Source organism: Gallinula chloropus, assembly GCF_964237585.1.
Source record: "Gallinula chloropus genome assembly, chromosome: 1".
In the NCBI taxonomy this organism is placed as follows: domain Eukaryota; kingdom Metazoa; phylum Chordata; class Aves; order Gruiformes; family Rallidae; genus Gallinula; species Gallinula chloropus.
The window spans coordinates 16265087-16289315 of record NC_140085.1 but is presented as its reverse complement, the minus strand read 5'-3'; the positions used below and the strand labels follow the sequence as shown (position 1 = coordinate 16289315).

The 24229-nt window shown below is 38.1% G+C and overlaps 1 protein-coding gene across 1 annotated transcript in view; it reads left to right on the top strand.

Moving 5' to 3' along the window:
- LRRK2 (leucine rich repeat kinase 2) overlaps positions 1-24229 on the top strand; it is a gene marked incomplete at its 5' end in the record, with an annotated part of 65302 nt that overhangs the window by 37907 nt on the left and 3166 nt on the right. The window contains 21 exons of the mRNA XM_084274833.1: positions 706-935; positions 1953-2080; positions 3104-3322; positions 4314-4515; positions 5128-5216; positions 6295-6482; positions 8024-8178; positions 9197-9343; positions 9494-9685; positions 10402-10548; positions 10877-10977; positions 11156-11346; positions 12008-12168; positions 12990-13160; positions 14701-14801; positions 15456-15650; positions 16648-16841; positions 17140-17209; positions 18015-18199; positions 19537-19689; positions 20430-20642. Coding sequence (XP_084130959.1) covers positions 706-935; positions 1953-2080; positions 3104-3322; positions 4314-4515; positions 5128-5216; positions 6295-6482; positions 8024-8178; positions 9197-9343; positions 9494-9685; positions 10402-10548; positions 10877-10977; positions 11156-11346; positions 12008-12168; positions 12990-13160; positions 14701-14801; positions 15456-15650; positions 16648-16841; positions 17140-17209; positions 18015-18199; positions 19537-19689; positions 20430-20642 — 3432 coding nt within the window. The remainder of the gene's footprint in view (positions 1-705; positions 936-1952; positions 2081-3103; positions 3323-4313; positions 4516-5127; positions 5217-6294; positions 6483-8023; positions 8179-9196; positions 9344-9493; positions 9686-10401; positions 10549-10876; positions 10978-11155; positions 11347-12007; positions 12169-12989; positions 13161-14700; positions 14802-15455; positions 15651-16647; positions 16842-17139; positions 17210-18014; positions 18200-19536; positions 19690-20429; positions 20643-24229) is intronic.

Below are 24229 nucleotides of genomic sequence, written 5' to 3'. Positions count from 1 at the left end.
GCAAAGCGATTCAGGGAATTCCTTCATCACTCCCTGTGGGCAGGCAGATGTTCAGCCATCTCCAGGAAAGCAGGGATCCATCATGTGCAGTGATTGCTTGAAAAGGCAGAACACCATTACTCTGGACATGTCTGTCTTCTTCTTCACTCCGTTTTATATGCTGAGCATGACATCACATAACATGGGTCAGCTGTCCCAGCTGTGTCCCCTCCAAATTCCTTGTGCATCCCCAGCCTACTCACTGTATAAAGAAGCAGAAAAGGCCTTGGCTCTGTGGGAGAACCGCTCAGCAATAGCTAAATCATCCCTGTATTATCATCACTGTTTTCAGCACAAATCCAAAACACTGCCTCGTACTAACTACTATGAAGAAAATTAACTTTATCCCTGGCAAAACCAACACATAGTGTTACATCTTCAGTTTGGGGCTTCTGTAAGCCATGGAGTAAGTGGTGCTTACCAAGTACTCTAAAATGTTTCTTGTGTTCTGCAGTGCATTTTTGGGTAATATGAAACAAAAAAAGACACATTCTGAATTAAGCTTTAACTTTCAAATCGGAAATTAGAACAGACTGTTAAAATCCCAGTAATATGAGATATTGAAAATTTGAAGAAAATGGATCGGTTTTAAATTCTTCCTCCATCTTGAGTTCTGTTGATATTTATTACACACTACTGTGAATTCTGCAAATTTTTTTTTGCCAGATTTCTTCAACAACGACTGAAGAAGGCTGTACCTTATAACAGAATGAAGCTCATGATTGTTGGAAACACTGGCAGTGGGAAAACTACCCTGCTACAGCAACTAATGAAATGCAAACGAATGGAATTGGGGTCTCCAAAAGCTACAGTAGGCATTGATGTAAAAGACTGGATCATTCAAGGGAAAAGCAAAATGAAGAAAGAGCTTATATTAAATGTGTGGGATTTTGGAGGTATTTCAAGAGCTTTTTGTCCTTTACTATTGTCTTTTCTAACACATTAATGCACTATTTATTCTTAGAGTCAGCCTGTGAAATTTAGAATTGTGGACAGTAGAATCATGCAAACTTAACACAAAGACTCTCGAGACCACTTACAAATTCATGACTTCTCTAAATTGGCAGCTAATCCCTCAGATCCCTCAGGAATCACCAAATGCTGTCTGAATCCTTTTTTGAACCATAGCACTCCAGAACTGTCATTTCAGAATAATAAGAAACTTCTTGTAATCATCAGAAGAATCATCTTTTACTCAACTCTGTTTCTTCCTTTTATAGCCTGGGTCTCTCTAGGCTCTACAGTATTGCTGTTTTGTAAGGTCACAGAAAACAAAGTGTTTAGGAGGAGTCTTTGAAATTTGGGCTTTTGGAAAGCTTTCTAAGTTTTGGGGACTAAGCTTGGAAGCACTTCTAAAATTCATGGCTATTTTAGGCTATAGAAAAGTTATTTTTAAACATTGGTCAGTAATCATTTAAATACAGTCTGTATCACAATGAATAAGCACAGAAGAGCAGCATTCAAGCTGAATATCCAGCTTGTGCTTTCAAGTGCTTTATCGTGTGAATTCAGAAGTCTTATTTTAAAATTGCTGAAAGGACATGGGGAAGGAGGGAGGGTGGGGAGGGAAGAAGAGAGGAAGGAGTGAGGGAAAAATTCATTATTGGTGTTTTAAAAGAATCATGACCTTTCAAAGCTGCCTTTGCAGCAACCATGTTTATCGAGTAAATTTTACACTTTTGATGTAGAACTAGCTTACATATTTTAACACTATGCTTCAGTCAATTAACTACCACGAGTACCTACCTAAAATTCATTGTTATTACAGGTTTCCTGTCAATTTAGATAATTTTATGTAAACATGAAGTTCATTTGTGGATTAGTGATCTGAGAATAAGTGTTCTGCTACCGTTTTATGATTTGAAGATACTCATTGAGGGAAGTACTGAACAGTGGAAATTTTTTATCATTAGGACAAGAAGAGTTCTACAGTACCCATCCTCATTTTATGACTCAAAGGGCTTTATATCTTGCTGTTTACGATCTCAGCAAAGGACAAGCAGAGGTGGATGCTATGAAGCCATGGCTTTTTAACATCAAGGTAAGCCATAGATATGCACAGAATGGAATTTCACTTTCCAGGGAAGCTGTTGGTGAACAGCATATTAACCACAAATATTTTTAGAGAGAGGAAGAGGAAGGAAGCTCTTAGATGAAACAAGCTGAAATATATGATATATTGGATATGAAAATATTTGTAGACATACAAAGACATGCTTAGCACCATTTTGTACTTGAAATGGCACAGATATGTGCAGAAGAATAGTTTTTATATTCTGGCAGTATTATGAACTCATAAAAATAGGAAAGGGATAGTAGTAAAAGGATGACAAGTTAAACTTTCTTTTTCTTTTATGCCATTTTAAATTCAGGGGAAATCAGAATTTGACTAATTTAAAACTGACTAGACACAGGTTTGAAATTGTGATGTTAAGTCTATGCTTATCATCCTATTGATAATATGAATTATTCCAGGATTATGGTATGTAAATTGGTCTGAGAATCTGCCTAGATATATTTTTCTTTTGCTCCAAGTGTTTTATTTTCATTTGGTGGAATCACCCCACGGTGAGCAGTACTTGCCTTTTCCTTTTGTATGATGGTTAGCACAGTACCCTTTGCTTTCCCATTTTGTTGGGCATTTTTAATGTAAACTACAGTTGTCCCTCTTTTATTGACAGTGTTATTAATCTAACAAATATGAAATCCATGTATACTGCTTCCTTTTAGAAGAAGCTGACTTCTTAATATGTCTGTTTTGAAATAGACTGCTCTCTGTATATTAAAAAATATATTTTGTGTTTATAGGCCAATAAATTTTTACTGCCTTATCCAGTCTGGGCTGTTACATGGGACTGCAGTCTAAACTTACTCTGAGTAAGACATTAAATAGTACTTCAGATTTCAAACTTATTTAAAAGAGGTACATTTAAAGAGGGAATATGCAGTTGTTTTTTTTCATTTTGTAGGTTGTTTTGGCTAGTCATCACATTTTATGTGGATATAAACCAGTAACATCAACATTCACTATGGAGTTAATTGTCTATATGGCTCTTACTAACAGGCTCGAGCTTCAACATCCCCCGTCATTCTTGTTGGCACTCATTTAGATGTTTCTGATGAAATGCAGCGTAAGGCCTGCATGACTAAAATTACTAGAGAGCTGTTGAATAAGCGAGGATTCCCAGCAATCCAGGATTATCACTTTGTGAATGCTACAGAAGAGTCTGATTCTATTATCAGACTTCGGAAAATTATAATAAAAGAGAGTCTTCACTTCAAGGTAAGCTGCTTACTGTTTGGAATGTTGAAAGTATCCTAGGTTTTGTTAAGTAAATACATTTTAAAACATTATTAAGCACACATAAATTTTTCAGTGCCTAAAAATTGTTCCTATAATATCCAAATGCCTTGCAGTTATCACTGAAACTGATTTTAAATTTCTACACAAATGTAAAGTAGCCTAAAGGAAAGGACATAGTTTCCATAAATAATGTACTTTGTGAAAGAAGTGTTACAAGGCACCTGCTTGGAAGTTAGACAAAGTGAGTGAAATATCAAGCATCATCACAAGTGTCCTGAGTCTTTGAATTTACACAAGGTACTAATTGCATTTTTAACACATAAAAATGCTCAATGAATCAGTTTTTCACTTCTTTGAGAGGAAGATTACAAATTAAGAAGCCAATTTGGAAATGTTGGGACAATTGTTTCCCATTTCCTCAGAAAAAAAATGCTGTGTCATCACCCATGGAGAATGAAAACCTTGGTTAGTTCCTAGCTAATACCAAAGATCAAAGGTCATCTCCAGGAGGGAACTGGCTCAGGAAACAGGGACAGAGCACCCAACTGTGTTTCCTTTAAGTGTCACTAACCTGGCCAAATTTATTTATTTCTCTTATCTTGTCCATTGACTTCGTGGAGACTTTGAATTGAGCTACTGACCTTTCCCCCCCAGTTTATCTAGACGTAACTAAAGATATTACAGATTATAGGAGGCATTTTTTTAATTCATTTGCCTGTTGTTTTGTGTTAACCTAAGATGTATGATATCATCTGGCCATACAGTGAATATTTTCCTTTTACTTCATATCAAAGCTTTTTTTTAATGTACATGTAATGTGGAAATATTTTCTTTTTTGAACATTTATTTATAGAAAGACATCAACCTTGCAGAAGACATGCCACTACTGTTGAGTAGCATCTTATTTCTATGTTCTGCATTTCACATGAGTAAATTAATACATGTAAGATTGTTCTTCTTATTTATACAGATTAGAGACCAACCAGTGGTTGGTCAACTAATTCCTGACAGCTACCTGGAGCTGGAGAAGAGAATTTTGCTGGAACGTAAGAATGTCCCTGTTGAATTTCCTGTGATTGGTCAGAAACGCTTAGTGGAACTGGTACAAGAAAGCCAGTTACAACTGGATGAGAATGAACTTCCTCATGCGATTCACTTTCTGAATGAATCAGGTAAAATACTATCTTCAATGTGTGTTCATTAGTGCTTGTTGCAAATCTGCAGCTGACAGACCTGTATGCATTTTTGAATCTCATACAAGGTTGCGACAAAGTGTTGAGCTGAAGTGATTATACTTGGGTAACATTAGTTCAATACTCCAGGTTGTTTTGTCATAAAAGAACTCCATGATATAAGGGATCACTACTGTAAAAATGTATATAATCCTAGTTCTTGAAAACATCAAACCTACTGCTTAGACACCACAGCTTCTGAAGAAACGTGCAATTGCTGTAAGAGCTTGATTAGACTAAGGGTTAGGTGAATATACATAATAGTTTATCATAGTGATGTACAGACTTCATAGGATTAAATAATAAACGACATAGAGCACAGCTGCTTGCCAAAAACCAGAGTCAGATTACAAATCTAACAAAACATCAGAAAATAAAGGAACTATGATTGCATTCTACTCTCCTGAGATAATGGCATAAACTCAATAGCTGTATTTTCTTATTCAAATTGTTTATGTCTAGTCACATAAGAAAAACAGCCCAGATGGGGGGTTTATTTTGCTTAATACGGAGCTTGAGAGATGCATAGTAATTACATCATTCTTTGCACAGGTGTACTCCTTCATTTTCAAGACCCAGCACTACAGCTAAGAGATCTGTATTTTGTAGATCCTAAGTGGCTATGTAAAATCATGGCACAGGTGAGACTGGTTACTTTTTGTATCTACAGTCATGGAACTTCTTCCCCTGTATCAAACCTCTGTAACTTATCAGTGATTCTTCTTCACCATTTCTTTAATGTTTCATGAGCTAGAGTTTTCTCAGTGCCCAGACTGGTTTACCTGGCTTTTTCTGTTTTCTGGGCTTTCTGGACAGCTTTCTGTCCCAGTGGTTCTATGTTCTTGTGCTCTAATGTCCAATATAATTTAAACTACACTGGAGAGAAAAATATGTGTAGAATATAAAAACCACAGGGATGCAAAGTAATCCTGCAATGTGTTGTGGCAGGTTGAAGTGAAAGCCGGAACTTCGGATTAAAGCAGTAAGAATGAGGATTGAAGGTTCATTGTATACTTGGTGTGCTGATAGCAGAGTGATATGAATTCACATGTTGGGACAGAAGAGTAGCAGGCTGACTGCTTAAGTGAAACCATCATTGATATGTTGAACTAGAAATACTGTTAAATTTTTTTCATATACATGAAAAGTTTTAGAGTGTTTCTAGTTCAACATATAAATAAATGATGTTTTTAATATATGTTCATTTAATATGTATATATATTCATACATATTCATTTTTATATATTTTTAATTCTTATATATATTCAGATTTCCTAACCTCAAACTTTACCTTTCATTCAGTGGAGGAAATGGGATGACATAAATATATGATTGAGCCCTTAAAGCTCCTGGAATTAAGATCAAAGACCTAGAAAATAATGTTGTCAGTACCAGTAAGCTTGTGTGAAGTGCTGATACAAAAAATCACTGAACATAGGCTCCTTTCAGAAAATGCTTTTGCAAATTAACTTGTTGAATAAATTTTCGTATAATATGGAACTGAGAAAGCTACTGAGTAGCACACTAGTGGCTTGGACAGGTTACATTTTTTTCACTGCTGGCTTCTTGCTGGCTAGCATTATTTGGTTTCACTGTGAAATGGAGTCCATTTTTCTCCCTAAATAATAGACCACCAAATTTTTCAGGGATCAAAGTTTGACAGGAAAATGCAATTTAATGATGACTGTACACTTTAAATTGTTTTACTTTCTTTGAAAGATTCTGACAGTGAAAGTGGAAGGCTTTTCTAAATATCCTAAGGGGATTGTAAAGCGTTCAGATGTGGAAAAACTCCTTTTAAAAAAGAGCAAGTTTCCGAAGATTTACATGGCACAATACTTTAAGCTTCTGGAAAAGTTTCAGATTGCTTTGCCGTTAGGAGAGGATCAACTACTAATCCCAAGCAGGTAAGTAAAGAGGTAAACCAACAAATGAGAGCCATAGAGATCGATCAGAACAAGAACCTCCTAATCTGGCTAATTAGTTTAACTGACCACGAAAACAATTTGTATATGAAAGTATGATATGTGCTTAGTACACTACATTTTAGTAAATGCTTTCACAGGCATGTTAAGCTAATCTTGTAGCAGATAAAGCTTACATCGTATTAGTGTTGTGGGTAAATGGAATCTCTAAATGAGAAAATTCTTTATGAGGATTGTATTTCTTTTACAGTTGGCCACAGAATCATAGAATGCTTTGCGTTGGAAGGGAGCTCAAAGGTCATCTAGTTCCAACCCCCTGCCATGGGCAGGGACACCCTCCACTCACCCAGGCTGCCTAAAGCCCCATCCAGCCTGCCTTAAACACTCCCAGGGATGGGACTTCCACAACCTCTCTGGAAAACCTGTCAAGCTGTTTAAAATTTCAGTGAACCAAGATGGACTTCTAATTATAAAAGCACTGTTGACTACTCACAGCTTAAAAAGATAAAAGCATCAGATTTCCCTGTTGCGTTTTACTGTAAAACTCCTAACAGATTTTCTGGAAATAATACCAGTCCAAGAGTTTGTCAGGCTCTTATTAAGAATATAGAGTTTTCAGTATTTTACACATTATTCTTTTCACACAACAAGACTGCAATAAATTCCACAGAATGCAGTGGATCAGGCCAAGACAGGAGTTACAAATCTAAAACTGAGTAAATATTTGAGCACTTTCCTCTTGTTTTGTCCTTAAGACAGGCCATTGTATTTTCAATCCTAATGAGAATTCCTAGGACAGTGACACTCAGGATCTGGCTCAGAAGCTGCTAAAACCAGTTCCCAGAAAATGCTCCCATGCTTTGAGACTACAGCGGGAGGGTTATTATTTAGTTTTACTTTGTTGTACGCCAGCATTACCGATACTTATTGCAATATAAAAGATAGTAATGAATTACAGCCTATTTGCTTGTAGTGAGAACCACAGTCAAGTCACTCAGACAGTACCTCCTCCAAACAGTCTAGTTATTAAACGTGTTACAAATTTGAATGCAGTCTTTTTGTTTTATCTGAAGCAGGTAATGCAGTTTCTCTGCCTCAGTTACAGCTTTCCTAATGTGTTTAGTAATGCTTATGTTGCTTAATGGAGAGTGTTACATGGTTTGTCACATAAGGGGTGACAGTCTGAGGGAGGTCCTCCCATTGAGTCATGACGTTCAGAAAGGACCCCCTTGCTTTCTAAAGTCCTCAGAAGAGAAGCCTAGGTGCAGCTAGGTCCAGTCTTAGTCCCAGACTTTGTCAGTGGTTTATGTCTGAAGGATTACACATATAACCACATATCAGAGTCAATGTTTGCCTGTCAGAGCCCCCAGAGGAATAAACATATACACTATCTGACCGCTCTCTGTTATTTGAATCATTCATACATTAATAAATAATACATTTTACATACTAAATCATGTATGTTATCAGTCAGTTTGGATAAAGTACATCACTAAATACTCTCTTTTTTTTTCTTCTTTCAGCTTGTCTGATCACAGACCTGTTATAGAGCTTCCCCACTGTGAAAATTCAGAAATTATCATCAGGCTTTATGAGATGCCATACTTTCCTATGGGATTTTGGTCGAGGCTGATCAACAGGTTGCTTGAAATATCACCTTACATGCTGTCAGGAAGAGGTACAAATCTTTATCTTCACATGCAATAGTGAGCGTGTTTGCTTTGAGGGCCAACACCTGCATGTTAAATCTCTGATCTTCAATATTGTTTTGCTTTAGCTCATTTCTGGCTACTTCACAAATGTGAAAAAAAAAACCAGTGGTCATTTTGTAACTTAGAAACATCCTGCCCGATCTTTACAGTGGTGTGCAAAAGAAAGTGAAGATGCAGGCAGCCTATTTCTCTCCGCATGCTAGAGATGAAGTACATCATTCTATTTGTCCAGTATTGCCATTCATCTCTGCAAGGAATATAGCAAAGGATATGCTTTCCACACAGAAAACCAAACTGCTTTTCATTGATTCTCCCTTTGTGAAAGTCTAAAAACTTTGCTTGTATCAGAAGGAGGGGAATCTTTAAATTTTTTTTCCAAACCTGTGCTTTGACATGAGATCTCAATGCTGAACTTTGCAATTTCATTCATCTTTGGGGTTTTTTATGTGTGATTTATGAATACCAGTGACAAGTAAATATGAAAAATATGCATTGCTAATGCTCTGCAAATATGATTTATAATTGCCTGGTCTCTTGCCATTCAATTTCCTCCTGACCCTAGAATTCCAGTCCCATCTTGCTATTACATGTGTGTGTGATAGAGGGCAAATTTCAATCCCTGACTTTTTTTCAAATGTTTCCTAAGGTATTCTGTATTTGAACCTGAATGTACCTCTGCATTCCTACATACATCACCCACTACGTGACTTCCTATGTGATTAAATATTTAGTCTGGGAATATGCCTTATGGAACTGAACACCAGTTGACATATATTCAGCTTTTGCAGGGTATTCTGTCTGCAAAGTTATAGCCTCTATTTTGTTATTTAGTAGGCATAAACCTACAACTGCAATAAAACATTTAAAGTACACAGAATCACTAGGTTGGAAAAGACCTCTGAGATTTATGACTTATTCCACATATTTTAAACTACTGCATTCTTATTAGAAATCAGACTTTTAACCTACTTTTGTATTTTCTAGAGCGAGCTCTTCGTCCTAATAGAATGTACTGGAGACAAGGCATATACTTGAATTGGTCTCCTGAAGCTTACTGTCTAGTGGAATCAGCAGTATTTGACAACAACCCAGACAGTTTTTTGAAAATTACAGCGCCTTCTTGCAGAAAAGGTTAATTATTCCTGAGCCTGATTTTTGCTCCAGTTTGATTGCAGCTTGGCATTTTGGTTTGTTGTGCTTTTGCCTTTGGAATTAAAATTTAGCTTTGTAATTAAGTGTAGTAGATTGAGGCTGTAATTTCCTTCCTTTGGTTTCTTCAAGGGTGCATCCTTTTGGGGCAAGTTGTGGATCACATAGATTCTCTTATGGAAGAATGGTTTCCTGGTTTGCTGGATATAGATGTATGTGGTGAAGGAGAAACACTGTTGAAGAAATGGGCTCTGTACAGCTTCCAGGATGGGGAAGAGCACCAAAAAATACTACTTGATGACTTACTTAAAAAAGCTGAAGAAGGTATATAGTTATACTATTTGAGGTATACCTGTATGGAGATAAATATTATGCAACATACTTTTTATAGCATTTGGTAACTTCATGTTGTTTAAAAATGTTTCGTTTGTGTAAGAAATAATTATGGTATGCATCAAAAGCAACGTGGGTTTTTTATGTAAGAGCCTTCAATGTAAGTATAGGATATGGGACAGGTTGCAGCTACTGTAAATACATGTCAATGATGAAAATAAACATGTTGTGACACCAATAATGCAACTTCTTTCATGGAATTGAATCCAGCACATAGTAAAGCTGATACTAGATTTTTTGGTTGGACAATATAAAGCAGTAATTTAAAAAGCAATATTCATTACGACATTCTAATACCAAGAGAATTCTTTCTTTTTATAGACAGAAAAATAATCTCTTGGTTATTTTGGAGTTGTTACGTAGCAACAGTTGCTATCACATTTGATTGGTACATATTCAGAACATTGAAAATACTTAAACATGTAAGATACAGTAGGCAGAATTGCAAACTTAATTAACATTCTGTTCCATAAACATGTGTGTATGTATGTTTATGTGTGTGTGTGTTTCTATATGTATATATACACGCATATGAATTGAATTTTAGTACCTTGATCATATATACTTCAAGAGATCCATGTATCTTTCAGTGCCTTTTGAATGATGACTATGCTTTTTGTTTAAATTCTCTCATTTCTTTTTCTTAGGTGACCTTTTGGTAAACCCAGATGAACCAAGACATACCATTCCAATAGCTCAGATTGCTCCTGATCTGATACTGGCAGATTTGCCTAGAAATATTATGTTGAACAATGACGACCTGGAATTTGATGAAGCTCCTGAATTTCTCTTGGGTAAGCATTATTTAGTAGAGTTTTTTACAGAACTGGTGTAGACTAGTCTCTTGAAGTCAGTTCTGCAATATGTGGAAAACATTTTTGAGATTTATTTTTGATGGAAATGTATTTTTTAAAGGTATTCTAAATTTCAGGTTATTCAGTTTTCATTTTCCATTGACTTCTACGCTAGGACACTTGCTTTTATATATTCAGATCATGAAGCTTAACACAGTAGATGATCCACACATTTTAAAATTAGACCCTTACAGCTTTCCTTTTTTTTTTTCTGAGAAATGGTTGCTATCCCTTTGTTTTAATATTCTTTTCAATTTTCTTTGAAAAGGTGATGGTGGGTTTGGATCTGTGTATCGTGCATCCTATGGTGGAGAAGAGGTGGCTGTAAAGATTTTCAATAAACATACTTCCCTCCGGCTCCTAAGACAAGTAAGAAATACAGCCTTTTTAAACTATTTTTTGTAGTCCTGCTCTTGGAATACCAACCCTAATGGAGACTTTCAAAAAGCTTAAGTGCAATGCTTCACTCAAAACCATTTCTGAGGTTACTTCAGAGCTACAGAGGTTATCCTATTTGCAGTATTTAATCTGATTTTGCCATTTACAGGAGCTTGCAGTGCTTTGTCACCTCCATCACCCCAGTTTAGTGTCTCTGTTGGCTGCTGCAATCCGTCCCCGGATGCTGGTGATGGAATTAGCCCTTAAAGGATCTCTCGATCGGTTGCTTCAACAAGACAATGCAAGTTTAACTAGAACACTTCAGCACAGGATAGCTCTACATGTAGCTGATGGCTTAAGGTAAATGTGACCTCTTTGTTGTTGTTGTTGTAAAACCAGGATACAGCAGCAAGTGGGATATACTGCAAATGGCAAGCTTATCTTTTCTTTTATCTCAAGCAGAGCATTCCCAGAGTCAGACAAATGCTTGTATTTTTATGATTGATTAGCTGATATATAACACAAATTTGATTACCTGTTTTTTTCTGCTAACAAGTGTTGCTCCTCTAAGCAGAGAAATGGTGAGACCATTGGATGGAATTTCTATGTGGCCTTTTGGTTTCTCAGTAAAATGTCAAAGAAATTAATGTCCTGCAATTTTCAAGTTCAGAAAGTGTATGAATGTCCTTAGGAGCTCTTGAAGAGTGACTGTAAACCCACCAAACCAGCAAAGGCACTCAGGGACCAATGAAGCTTGTACTTCCAAGATGCAGTTTTCAAACCGCCAATCACACTTCTGATAAGACTTGATACTAAAATGCTGCAATGTTTGTGTGTCAGTAAATGATATTTCAGAACAATTCTAAAGTCAATATCCAGTAAGGCAATGTCATGTTCATGATGTTTGTAACACCTGCAATAATTGAAAGCACAATTTGCTGTTTTGGGAATCTTGTGTTCAGTGTGTGAGTGTGCAGATGCATCCCTGAATGCTTTCACTAAATACTGTTTTGATTAACAGGTACCTGCATTCAGCAATGATCATCTACCGTGATTTAAAGCCTCACAATGTGTTGCTCTTCACCCTTTATCCCAATTCAGCTGTTATTGCAAAAATAGCTGACTATGGCATTGCCCAGTATTGTTGCCGAATGGGAATAAAAACCTCTGAAGGCACCCCAGGTATGGAAAAATGCTTTGGTTTATAGTGCATTATGTAAAACAATAGCTAATATAGTTTTTATTTAGTCTGTAAGAAGTAACCCAAATGTATACTCTAGTCAAAATCATGAAATGTCATCCTAATCGTATTACAAGTTGTGGTGCCAGATTTATGCCTCTTGTCCTTTCTTCCTATTCATGTTTGAACCCCTTTTAGAAGAATCTGAGTACACTCTTCAGAATCAAGGCATCTTCTTTAAAAAGAGAGCAAATTAAATTACATTATGGGTTTTTTTCTGTCTAGTTTTAGTATGGTTATTGTGGTATTAAAATTATACCACTAAAATTATTTGTTGTTCTAATTTTCAGTAATTCATTAGGTAGGTCAATATTTTTTTGAAGGCAGTAAATACCTACACTGTTCCCTGACATTAGAGAGAACATATTAGCATCTATTTTAAAGCACTGAACAATTCAATGACTTTGAAAAATACCTTTAGCTCTTGGAAATTGTACATGAGGGTGTGACTTCAAGTGTTATATATTACACCTTCAGTAAAGACTGAGACTTCCTCTTCGTTTTCAATATTCATTGCTGAGTGAATTATTTTATGTGTAAAGATGCAGGAGCTCTGCAACAGATATACTGTCCCCTTCCTTCATACTGACTGCTGATATTTTTGGATGTCTGCCACATGCAAGCTACTGCCAGCCCAGGAATAGCATACCATTTTTGGTTTACTTCCTGTGATATTTTCATCAATTAGTATTTGCTCTTAAAAGGATAAAGATGGCTTCAGCTTGATATGAATCATATCTATTAATGAATGACTTATTTGCAGGCTTTCGAGCGCCGGAGGTTGCCAGAGGAAATGTTATTTACAATCAGCAAGCTGATGTTTATTCATTTGGCTTGCTGCTTTATGACATTTTAACTGGAGGAGGTAGAATAATGGAAGGCTTGAAGTTTCCAAATGAATTTGATGAATTAGCAATACAAGGAAAGTTACCAGGTATGCCTTTTCTTTTGACTTGACTTGTCCTGCCTCTTCCAAAAATAATACCTTTCATGTTTTAAGTTGTACATAACAGTGACCAGAGGAAGACACTAAATAATAGCAATTTTTAGAAACTTCCCCTAATTTCACGTGTTCTGGAAATAGTGAGGAAGTGCCACTCCCTTAAAAGCGCAACCACACATAAGGGTTTTAAATGGGAATTCCCTTTTAAATGTCACAAGTGTGAAGCCCTTGCCCAGCTGCCTAACATTCTTCATATTCCATCAGCATTAAAATATGTAGTTGGCTGCTGGAAGGAAGATTAAACAGGCTCTCATGCTGAATGTGATGTCATCTGGACAGTGTAACTCAGAATTTGGCAACTTCTGTGTAAAGAGCTGTTGAAGTTTATAGTACTACAAGCTTAATGCATGGCATTCTTTTTTACCGCCCTGCGACAGTGGATATACTCATGAGACATTCTTTAAGCCTGAGAAGTCACTCCATCTAGGAAAGGTCAGCAATTGTGCCACTTATTCTGGCATGGCTTCTCCATTAAGAGAGACAGAAAGTTCATACAGTTTCTACTCCTTAAAGAGAATAGTTCAATTCATAGTTCAGACAGTTTAAAACCCTCCCTAAAGATGCCATCCCAAGAACTGATGATTAAGTGTCTCTTGAGTGCAGCTGTACATTTGGCTGTTTTCTGTATTATAAGGCCTATATAATAGTGAGAAGTATTAGTTTCTGGAGATAGCATGGTTCCATCTGTTCACATGCTTATCATTTATATATTTCTACCAAAAAAGAAGCTGGCTGAGCTCACAAGTAGAGTGCCTATCATTTGCTGATCTGGGTATGGTCATTTATTCAGGTATTTATCATTAATGTTAACCTCTGTCTAATGTAGAGCTGGTATTTCTGCTGTGGAGTAGGACAAACTAAAAGGAAAAGCAGTACAGGCAGCATTATTCTTGAGTGATTTGTTCTTAGAGCACAAATAGTCACCTATTTGTCAAAAACAAATAGCACCTACAGTCAGAAAATACATATTCAAAACACTAGGGCAGAGTTTAAACTTCCATATCTCATGAATACTATATGAAGTTGTTTATATAAACTGCTATGCATGTTATTGGAAGTTCATTGGTTTTCCATATACTCTGCCCAAACACAGAAAAACAGAAGTGGAGAAAAACATTCACAGGAATTGCAAAGCCTACAGACTGAAATGACATAACCTCAAATGGTCAACATTAATTAAAACACAACTCACATATATCTGTGCTTCAGTCCCAGGTATAGGGACATTTTTTAAAAAGTTGCAGCAAAGTCTATTTCTGCTTTTGATGAGAAGGACTCTGGCTCTAGCTTTTCACACTATAGCCTTTAGTGGCAGGTGAGCAATCCCAAGTTGTTCACAGTGACATTTTACCTGAGTATGATATTTCCAAGAACAGCTCTGCAAGAAGTTACATGAATTCTTAAAGTAAAAAAAAAGTTACTCAGAACTCTTATTTCTGAACTAAAGAAGTTACCTAATTTTATGTTTTAGATCCTGTCAAAGAATATGGGTGTGCCCCCTGGCCTGAAGTTGAAAATTTAATTAAGAAGTGTTTGAAGGAAAACCCTCAGGAACGACCAACATCTTCCCAGGTATTACTTGGTGCATTTATTTTATTTTTGAGATAGATGATGCCATGAAGTTGTTGTGCTTTCTAAAGAGGAGTGGGGTACTTAAGTTAGTAAGAGGCACGAGGTGGGGGGAGGGAGGGTGTTCTTTTCTGGAACTGAAACAGCCATGGAATATTGCCTGCTCTTTCCACCCAGGATAAATTGTTCCATTCAAATCTACCAAACACTTATTCTAGACTGCTTTTTTTTTTCCCTATATTGCTGTGTAGTGATTGTAAGAAAACGGGATTCAGATTACTTCATGGTTTTTACTAGAGCTATGAGAAAAGACTTCATTATAGTCTCAACGCGCAGTTAGCCTGTTCCATGCGTGCGAGAGGAGTAAGAGCAAGGTGGATCTGAAACCTACTGTGTGTTACCACAAGTCATGTTCCTCTTTGAAATAGGTGAAAATTTCAGACACACCTTAACCCCATTAACTTCCAGAAACCTGAACAGAAAAATAGAGTCAATGTAAAGTTGCTGACTGCTCAAAAACCTGTGGTAATACAAATGAGCAGACCTGCTGAGATACCATGTCTATTCCGTAAATCATTGTTATCCATTGCTTGTTATTTATTTTTCCCTGTACAAGCCATTGTTTTTACCACATGCATGCTGTGGCTTTCTTTGTAGGTTTATGAGATCTTGAATTCTGCAGAGCTTATCTGTTTGATGAGGTATGTTTCAATACCCAGCACGTCCACAGCAGACTGCATGGTAGCTGCCAATCAAAGCTGCAAGAAGGCAGGAGTCTGGATAGGCAATGGGAACACACAAAAAGCACAGCTTTCATTTGTTAACCTAAATACAGATGGACATACATGTGAGGTACGTGGGAAAGTTGCCATTTATTCTAATTTTTTGGCACACAGATGTATTTAGAAGAGTTAATTGCATATTAACAGCAGGATATTACTTCTGGACAGCAAAGCTTTGAGAGAACAAAGATTGCTCATAAGCGAGTCATCATTGTATCCATGAAATGAAGGAAAAACACGGTTGTTTTTTTCCTCTCTCCCTGCTATCCAACCTGAAATTTCCCATACTACTGTCTTTGTACTGCTGGGTTCTTTTCTTCTACTCAGATGGAAGCCTTTTCTAGCACAGAGGCTAGAACAAGGAGTAATAGTTATACAACCCTTTGTGTCTCTACCTCCCTTAACAATCCAGCTAGTCTCTTAACGATTCCACTCTTCCCATGGATGCCACCTCCTTTTGCCACCTTGGATGATACCCTCCAGCTCTTCTCATTTGCTTTTTTGGTACATTTCAGACCTGTGCCATCAGAATAGGGAAATGGTTTTACCCAGGCTTGATATGTTGTGATGAACACATGTGTCGGAACTGAATGTGACTCATCATCAAAGTTGTTTAAATTATATTTCCATCTGCCACTGTATATTTTAATTGGTAGCTCTGGTATAAATAATATGGCTTATTTTTCTAAAACTAATATAAGATAAAGTATCAGACCAGTACTTGATTGTTAGGCTGAACATATGTTGCACTATAGGTCCATTTGCTTACTTCTCCAATGGCTTTGGGACCTTCATTAAAATAGAGACAGAGTATTTTTTCATCATTCAGTATAGAACTTTTCCTGTATCCTGTTTGAGGGAGCCTTCCCAGCACTTTAAAGATAGATGGCACGGTTGAAAAAGCATTCTGCAAATAGAGAATTAGATTTCTTAATAGCAGGGTTAGGCTTTGGGTCTGTCCAGAGTCCAAGAAGATTGTACTTTATTAGCAGCAATTCACTAGCATTTACCCTTACTGAAATCACAACCAGGTTGCCTTTCTTTTTTTTTTTTTTTTCCTGACACAGGATATTGCAGACAGCAAAATTTTAAGTTTGGCCTTAGTGACCCTTCCTACTGAGAAAGAAAACTGGATCGTAGCAGGAACCCAGTCTGGTTCCTTGTGGGCAGTTAACACAGAAGATGAAGCAAGAAGGCATCGTCTGCAGAAAATGACAGATTCCATCACTTGTTTATACTGTAATTCTCTTTCAAAGCAAAGGTATAAATTAATTTTAAATATTTTGGGTTACACTTTGAAAATATGACTAGAGATGTTCAGAAAATGCATCTGTACACTCATGCACTTTTGTTCAGGCATCTTATTTTGTCTGTAATTTCACTTTAATTTTGCCTGTATTTTCACTTTAATTTTGCACTCAGTGTAACTAGACACTACATTCCTGACCATAGGTGCTGTTAGCATTCGGTGAAACTCTTGAAATACCAGAGGCTACTCATTTAAATTTTTCTTACCTGATTAAGAAATTCCTAGAATTCATTATTTTATTTTATTTCAGCAAACAGAATTTCTTCTTGGTCGGCACTGCTGATGGTAGACTGGCGGTTTTTGAAGACAGAGCAGTAAAGGTAGACTTGTTCTTTGTTTCTTCAGAATACTATCAGTAATATGTAAAACTACTACCAATACTAGCTTTATTTCATGCAGCTTATTTTTTAATTGCTTCTTTAAAACTAAAACTAATTTTCTGCTGCAGTCTTATAGGAACTGCACATGTTTTACAATATCTGTTTTAATCACCAGAAATAAGAGGAGAAAAGTATTTCTTACAGGATTTTGAAAGGCCTGGTAAACTGACTAGAGTGTGACATTAATGCTTGATGTTAAGATTGTTCTATCAGTTTGTGTCTCCTTTATTTAATACCATTATCGCTCCTTTTTCTTTTCGTTCACACTAAATTTTCATAGAATAGATATCTTCAAGAAGACAGTATTGTTTAGATTTTCTGTAGGTCAGAGTTCTGCTCACAGAAGAGGTAAAGATAAAGAAATGCTGGGTGCTGGTTCCTGAGAGTTAGCTCCTGACTTGACTCTAGGAAGCTTAGAGCAGTTACGGAGTTGTGATGCGTTGCAGAACTAGAATATGGTTCAGTGGCAGATTTCCCTAAGGTGCAGGTGTGACTCTCCTGATCTGCACCAGGGGTTGCAGAAAGTATCAGTCCCAGCTCTGTCCTGTTTCCTCTCACACAGGCTGTTTCCCTGGGATGCCTACAACAAGACTATGGTGCTTTGAACTCTTAACAGTTTTGGAAAGATACCATAATTGTTCAGAAAATCTGGCTGTATGAATTCAAGTCATCAGGCTGTGCTTTAGCAGTTTCTGAGTATCTGTATGTTCCTCATTTCTAATGGAGAGTATATTTGTTCTTGCAGTGTAAGGGTGCTACACCTCTGAAGATACTAACTGTAGGAAACGTCAGCACACCGCTGATGTGCTTAAACGAATCTTCATACTTATCTGAAAAAAACATAATCTGGGGAGGCTGTGGAACAAAGATCATTGCCTTAACTAGTGATTTCTCTGTTCAAAAGCTCATTGAAACAAAGACAAGTCAACTGTAAGTCTTTTTTTTTTTAATAAGTGATGTTCTTGGCTCTTTTGTTGTTTTCAGTACTTTGATGTCTTGTCTTGTTCTAGAGCTCATTCTTTGAGTTCTCTTGTTTCCATTCTTTTCCTTCCCAAATGCAGATGCAATACAAAATGCATTAAATAAGACCAGTGAGTTAGTCTTTTAAGTATTCATTACTGCTTTTAAGCAAGGGAGATGCATTTTTACTATGTAGATTTATGAAGTCATTATCTCTTCCAAAAATTTATAAATGCAGCTGATGGGTTTTCCTCCCCCAGTTGTATCTGTCCAGGTCCTGGTTACTTAGACTTACACACACACACTTAGCATAGAATTTGTCCCAGCACGTTTGTCAGCACAGTATGTGCTCATTGTTTAGAAATGAGACACTGAAGGTTTTGGAGTGTTTGATACAATTCTCACATGGGCAAATCCTGCTCTGAAGTTAGGGGAAGTTTTTTCCTGAGCAGAGAAAACAGTATTTAATTTCACCTTAGTAGAGATCTTTATTCTAGGAAATTAATTTACTTTAGAAAATATTTGTTAATATACAACAAGAAACTACAATGTCGGTAAAATGCAGTTCAAGACACAGATATGCAAGATGCAAAATATGTCACAGGAATAATTTGAGCTTTCTGGAGGAAAAACTGTGTATGGTTTTGAAAACAAAGTTGTCAAAAACAAGTAACATTAGGGAATGTAGCAGTGTGATTGTGTGTGTTCTATCAGGAGCCTGGGATTTTGAGCTGTTCAAGACGAATTGAAGAGTCAGTGAAACAAGCTAATGCTTTTAAATTGCAGGGCCAATCATATTTTGATACATGCTGTCACAGATCTGGCACGAGAGACAAATTTGTATGTAGAGGAAAAGGTTGTCAGCAGAAGTGAAACAAGCAGAGCAAGGTGAACTAAATCCCACTGCTGCTTTTCAGGCTTAGTCATCTTTGTGTTGAGTGACACCTTATGGTCTTGTGGGCCCTGTAAAAACTATGGAGTGTCTCCAGAGACTGAAGGAGTGGCAGGAGAAAGGTAGTTTGCCCTGCTGTGATGTGAGCGTGTGTGATTTGAGCAGATAGATCGGGAAGGCTTATTAACAGGTTTTGGGCGTTAATGCACCTCCAGGGATATCATCAGCATAATGCCATTACTGTGAGGATTTATGTCAAGCTACAGGAAGATTATAGCAAACCCTTTCGGGTGTATCCTTGCCCCAGTTTGCTCAGTTCTGTGAGAGTTAGAGGGAAGCTGACTACACTCAAAATACTAATGGTTTTCTATGAGATATTTTCTGTGTATCTAACTGGAGTTCTTCTCTCTTCTAGGTTCTGTCATAGTGCTTATAGTGATGCAAATATTATTTCAATAGCAATAGACAAATCAATCTACTTGGCAAAGAAAAACAGCCATTTTGTGGAAATCTGGGACAAGAAGACAGAAAAACTTTCAGAACTAATTGACTGTGCTCATTTTCTTAAGTAAGTGCTTTATTTCAGATGGATGGCCTGACACATAGAAAGCTGAATATCAGATTGCCTTCTCTAGCATAGTACCTGAACCTGCTGGAGGTAAGGGATTTGCCCAGTTCTTTAGGTGAATGTGGAACTCCTTTCCACTCTTTTGGCCCAGAACTTCAGAATATCCCATGCAAAATCTCATTGTTTTAAGACCCTTATTAGATTTCACAATTTAACTATGATGTCAAAAAGGTTTAATTTCACTTTGCTCAAGAAAGAAGAAAGTCTTTTGCTGTCCTTCAGGTACTAATGCTTTTGCATCCAGTTATTTCCTGCGTAAGTATGTCTTCTCTCTCCAGTGCACAGATTTAGTAGATCAGAGTTTTATTAACAGTGGCAGTGATTTTAATTTGCATTTAAATCATTGCTGTCCCTTAACATGCAACATTTTTATGGTGAGATTGGGAGCAGCTCTAGGTGTGCTCCTTTTACTTTGCAGTGACATTATTCTCCTGCAGACTAGGAGAGAACAGGGAAGGATACCTGCCTCCTACTTAAAGGTCTCTTGAAGCAGACCAGCTGGGCCTTAGGCCAGTAGTTTTCATTGCAATTTGTTTCAAGTCAATCAACTGATTAGCATGAGATTTTTGCAGCTTGTCTTGATGAATGATTATTTAAAAGGCTGTATTGACAGAGTTGGTTTAGCAGTTGTGGAATAGCGTGCCACAAGATTTTAATATAAATTCTTTCCATACTCTTAGGGACAAAGTGGACAAAACAAATAAGGACTCAAAACACAAACTGACTTATTCTGGAAGAGTGAAGACAATTTGCCTGCAGAAAAACACTGCATTGTGGATAGGGACAGGAGGAGGACATATCTTGCTGCTTGATTTATCAACACGTCGTCCTGTACGAGTTATCGACAACTTTTGTGATTCTGTTAGAGTCATGGTAACAGCTCAGCTGGGTAAGTAAAACCATCAAGTGATGACTACTTTGTAATCAGTGCCAAGTTTAGGATTGCCTTCTCCTGTTTGGCATGGTGTTCCAGGAAGAGATTAACATTTTCATGTTTTGTTCATTCATTCTGTTTCACTGCTGTCATCTTCAGTCAATGTCAGACACTCTGGCATTAGCTTAATACCAGGAGGCTGACATACCTGTGCTCACATCAAACAACAACTCTTCCCTGGCTTCTCACTCATCAGCACATGCGTCAGCACAGCCCCTGTCTTCTGTCCAATAGTCTTCATCTTGATAAGTGTCTGCCTGTGTTCTTTACCTTGTTCTATGCTTCTAGCTTTTCTCTCTGTGAAACACATTAGGTTTTAATAATTTTTCTTTAGTTGCTTATTGCCTGGTTTTCTTCTCTCATCCTTATTCAGGAATGGTTCTTTTAGGTTTGGGTCCCAGGCAGACTGCAGCAAAGCTGGGGAAGTGCCACACACTTGGACCTGGGGTGCAGACTTGTATGTATCTGCTGTTCCTGTTGCCAAGGCCAGTTGTTTCAAGCTGCTGTAGGTGGAGAGTAGTTGTGGGTCTTCACTGGTAATTACAAACAGCCAGAGGAGCATAGCTGAATGTGGGGCATTTCTTGGTTGTTGTACCTTCCTCACCTGTACACATTCCTGCATCTCTCCCAAAAGGAATAAAGGCCATACCAGCTCAGGAGTTCATTGTATTGCAGTTGTGGGTACACTTATAAATGCACATTACTTCAAAAAGTACTCTGTGGGACAACATGTGGATTTCCATTGCTTTCCACTGTGTTTTGAAAAAATATTCTCAAGTTCCCTTGACAATGTGATGTGAAGTGTGCTTGCTGTCAAAAAAAGACTGAAGCTGTTGTGGACTCAGAAACAGACTGTACTCCTGGCTAGAAAACCTCATAGTAGCAAGCTGTGGATGTTTTCCCATTACCATCATGAAGTGATGTTTTGGGGACTGATTTTTCCTTTCTGGCACTGGAAGTATCTACAGCCTACAATTACCTCATAGTGCTGACAGTGTTGTATGAGTCAAAAAAACACCACTTCCTCTGACTTGCCTTTGCCTGACACAGCAGGTTTATGGAGTCGGTTCAGTCCCCAGCCACTAAGAGTGCAAGCTGTAGAGTCCAGATTCACTACCCCAACATTTCCTTCTAGTCCTTATAGGAACAGAATAAGTACTATAAAGGGACTTATTTTTGGCATTTTATAAGGAACACTTACTATGAAAACAAAATTTCTGCCTCATTTATTGCTGTCATTGATCTATTGTATATTGTATGGAATAACTCAGGGTGGTTTAAAAAGCCTTGAGTCTCCTATTCTTTGTTTCTAGTCACCTCAACATTTTAAATTCAAATGTTAATACTTTAGGAGAGAGAGTTTAGCTGTGTTTGCACAGATCTCAGGAATGGCAGGTAAGATTGATATGTGAAGTTTGATGTGTACCTTTTTGCTTCTGATCTTTCTCTTCCTAGCAATTATTTATAAGGGTTGTGTTTTTTTCCTAAATTCAAAGACTTTCTTTTTACTGGGGATTTTCACAGAATCAGTTAAAATGGCACTGAGGCTACTGAGCAGTTCTTCAGTAGTAACACTTTGCTCATGAAAATGGGAGAAGATAGAGGGAAATATTTTTGTATTAAATTCTCATTTAAGATTGAAATATATGTCAATCAGATGTAAATATTCCAAGGAAAAGAGATTCTCAGAATTTCAGGCATCGATTTTATCAAGTTAATCTATTAATATGGAAATCACAGAATCACAGAATCACAGAATCTTAGGGGTTGGAAGGGACCTCAAGAGATCATCGGGTCCAACCCCCCTGCCAAAGCAGGCTCCCTATCTCATATTACACAGATAGGCATCCAGACGAGACTTGAATATCTCCAGAGAAGGAGACTCAACCACCTCCCTGGGCAGCCTGTCCCAGGGCTCCGTCACCCTCACTGTGAAAAAGTTCTTCCGCATGTTGGTGCGGAACTTCCTATGCTCCAGCTTACAGCCATTGCCCCTAGTCCTGTCCCCACAGACCACTGAAAAGGGGCTGGCCAAATCCCCCTGCGTCCCAAGTCTAAGATATTTATAAACACTAATTAGGTCTCCCCTAAGCCTTCTTTTCTCAAGGCTGAACAGACCCAGCTTACTCAGCCTTTCCTCATAAGGGAGATGTTCCAGGCCCCTAATCATCTTCGTGGCCCTTCTCTGGACTCTCTCCAGGAGATCCCTGTCTTTTTTATACCATGGAGCCCAGAACTGGACACAGTACTCCAGGTGGGGCCTGACCAACGCAGAGTAGAGGGGGAGGATCACTTCCTTCGACCTGCTGGACATACTCTTCCTGATGCATCCCAGGATCCCATTGGCTCTCTTCGCCACCAGTGCGCACTGCTGGCTCATAGCCAACCTGTCATCAACCAGGACCCCCAGGTCCTTCTCCACAGAGCTCCTTTCCAGCAGGTCATCCCCCAGCCTGTACTGATACAGTCGGTTGTTCCTCCCCAGGTGCAAGACTTTACACTTGCTCTTGTTGAACCTCATCTGGTTTCTCCCAGCCCAGCTCTCCAGCCTGTCAAGGTCTCGCTGGATGGCAGCGCAGTGTTCCTGCGTGTCAGCCAATCCTCCCAGCTTTGTATCATCGGCGTACTTGCTGAGGGTGGATGCTATACCCTCATCAAGATCGTCAATGAAGATATTAAACAGGACTGGACCCAACACCGAGCCCTGGGGAACACCGCTAGTCACAGGCCCCCATTCAGATTCTACTCCACTGATCACGACCCTCTGAGCCCGGTCCGACAGCCAGTTCTCGACCCACCTCACTGTCCACTCATCTAACCCTTGTTCCCTCAGCTTCTCTATCAGGATGTTGTGGGAGACAGTATCGAAAGCTTTGCTAAAGTCAAGGTAGACGACATCCACTGCTCTCCCTCCATCCATTTCTAATTCTCTCATCTAACATGTTGACATCTAATAGATGTGAGGCTTCTTGTGGACAATGATTTCTGTGTAAATCTGTAATTCATTTTGCAAGTGAAAATTCAGACCTCTGTATAGTACAAAAGGACCCTGGTCTGAGTAAGAAACATTACACTTCAGCTTCAATCACTTTTAAGGTGTATGGATAGGACTGGTTGCAGGAAAAAATAAAGTGATGAAAAATCTGAGCATGGAAGATGTGTAGATGTGTATGGTTCCCACCAGCCTTCACCTACTGTAAGCAGATTCACATCACTATCAACTGAGAATATACTGCAGGTCTCCCTGGGGCAGGAAAAATCTCTCTCTGCCTTGCAGAGGTCCTGGGGGACCCCCTAGAAATGTTTGCTGATTTAGAAGGAATGTGTTGTGAGGAGGACACTGCAGTATGGTCACACAAAACTTCCAAGACTCTGGCTTTCACAGTAAACCAGACTCCAATCTGTCTTATTGGTACCCCAGAAACTGACCACCTCTTCCTCTTTCCCCTGAGGGACTGTGTAAGACTTCATGTGTGAAGAGGTGTGGGGAGGTGTGGGGCACAGTGCTGCAGCTGGAGGTTCTGCACACAGAGGACCATTCCTTTC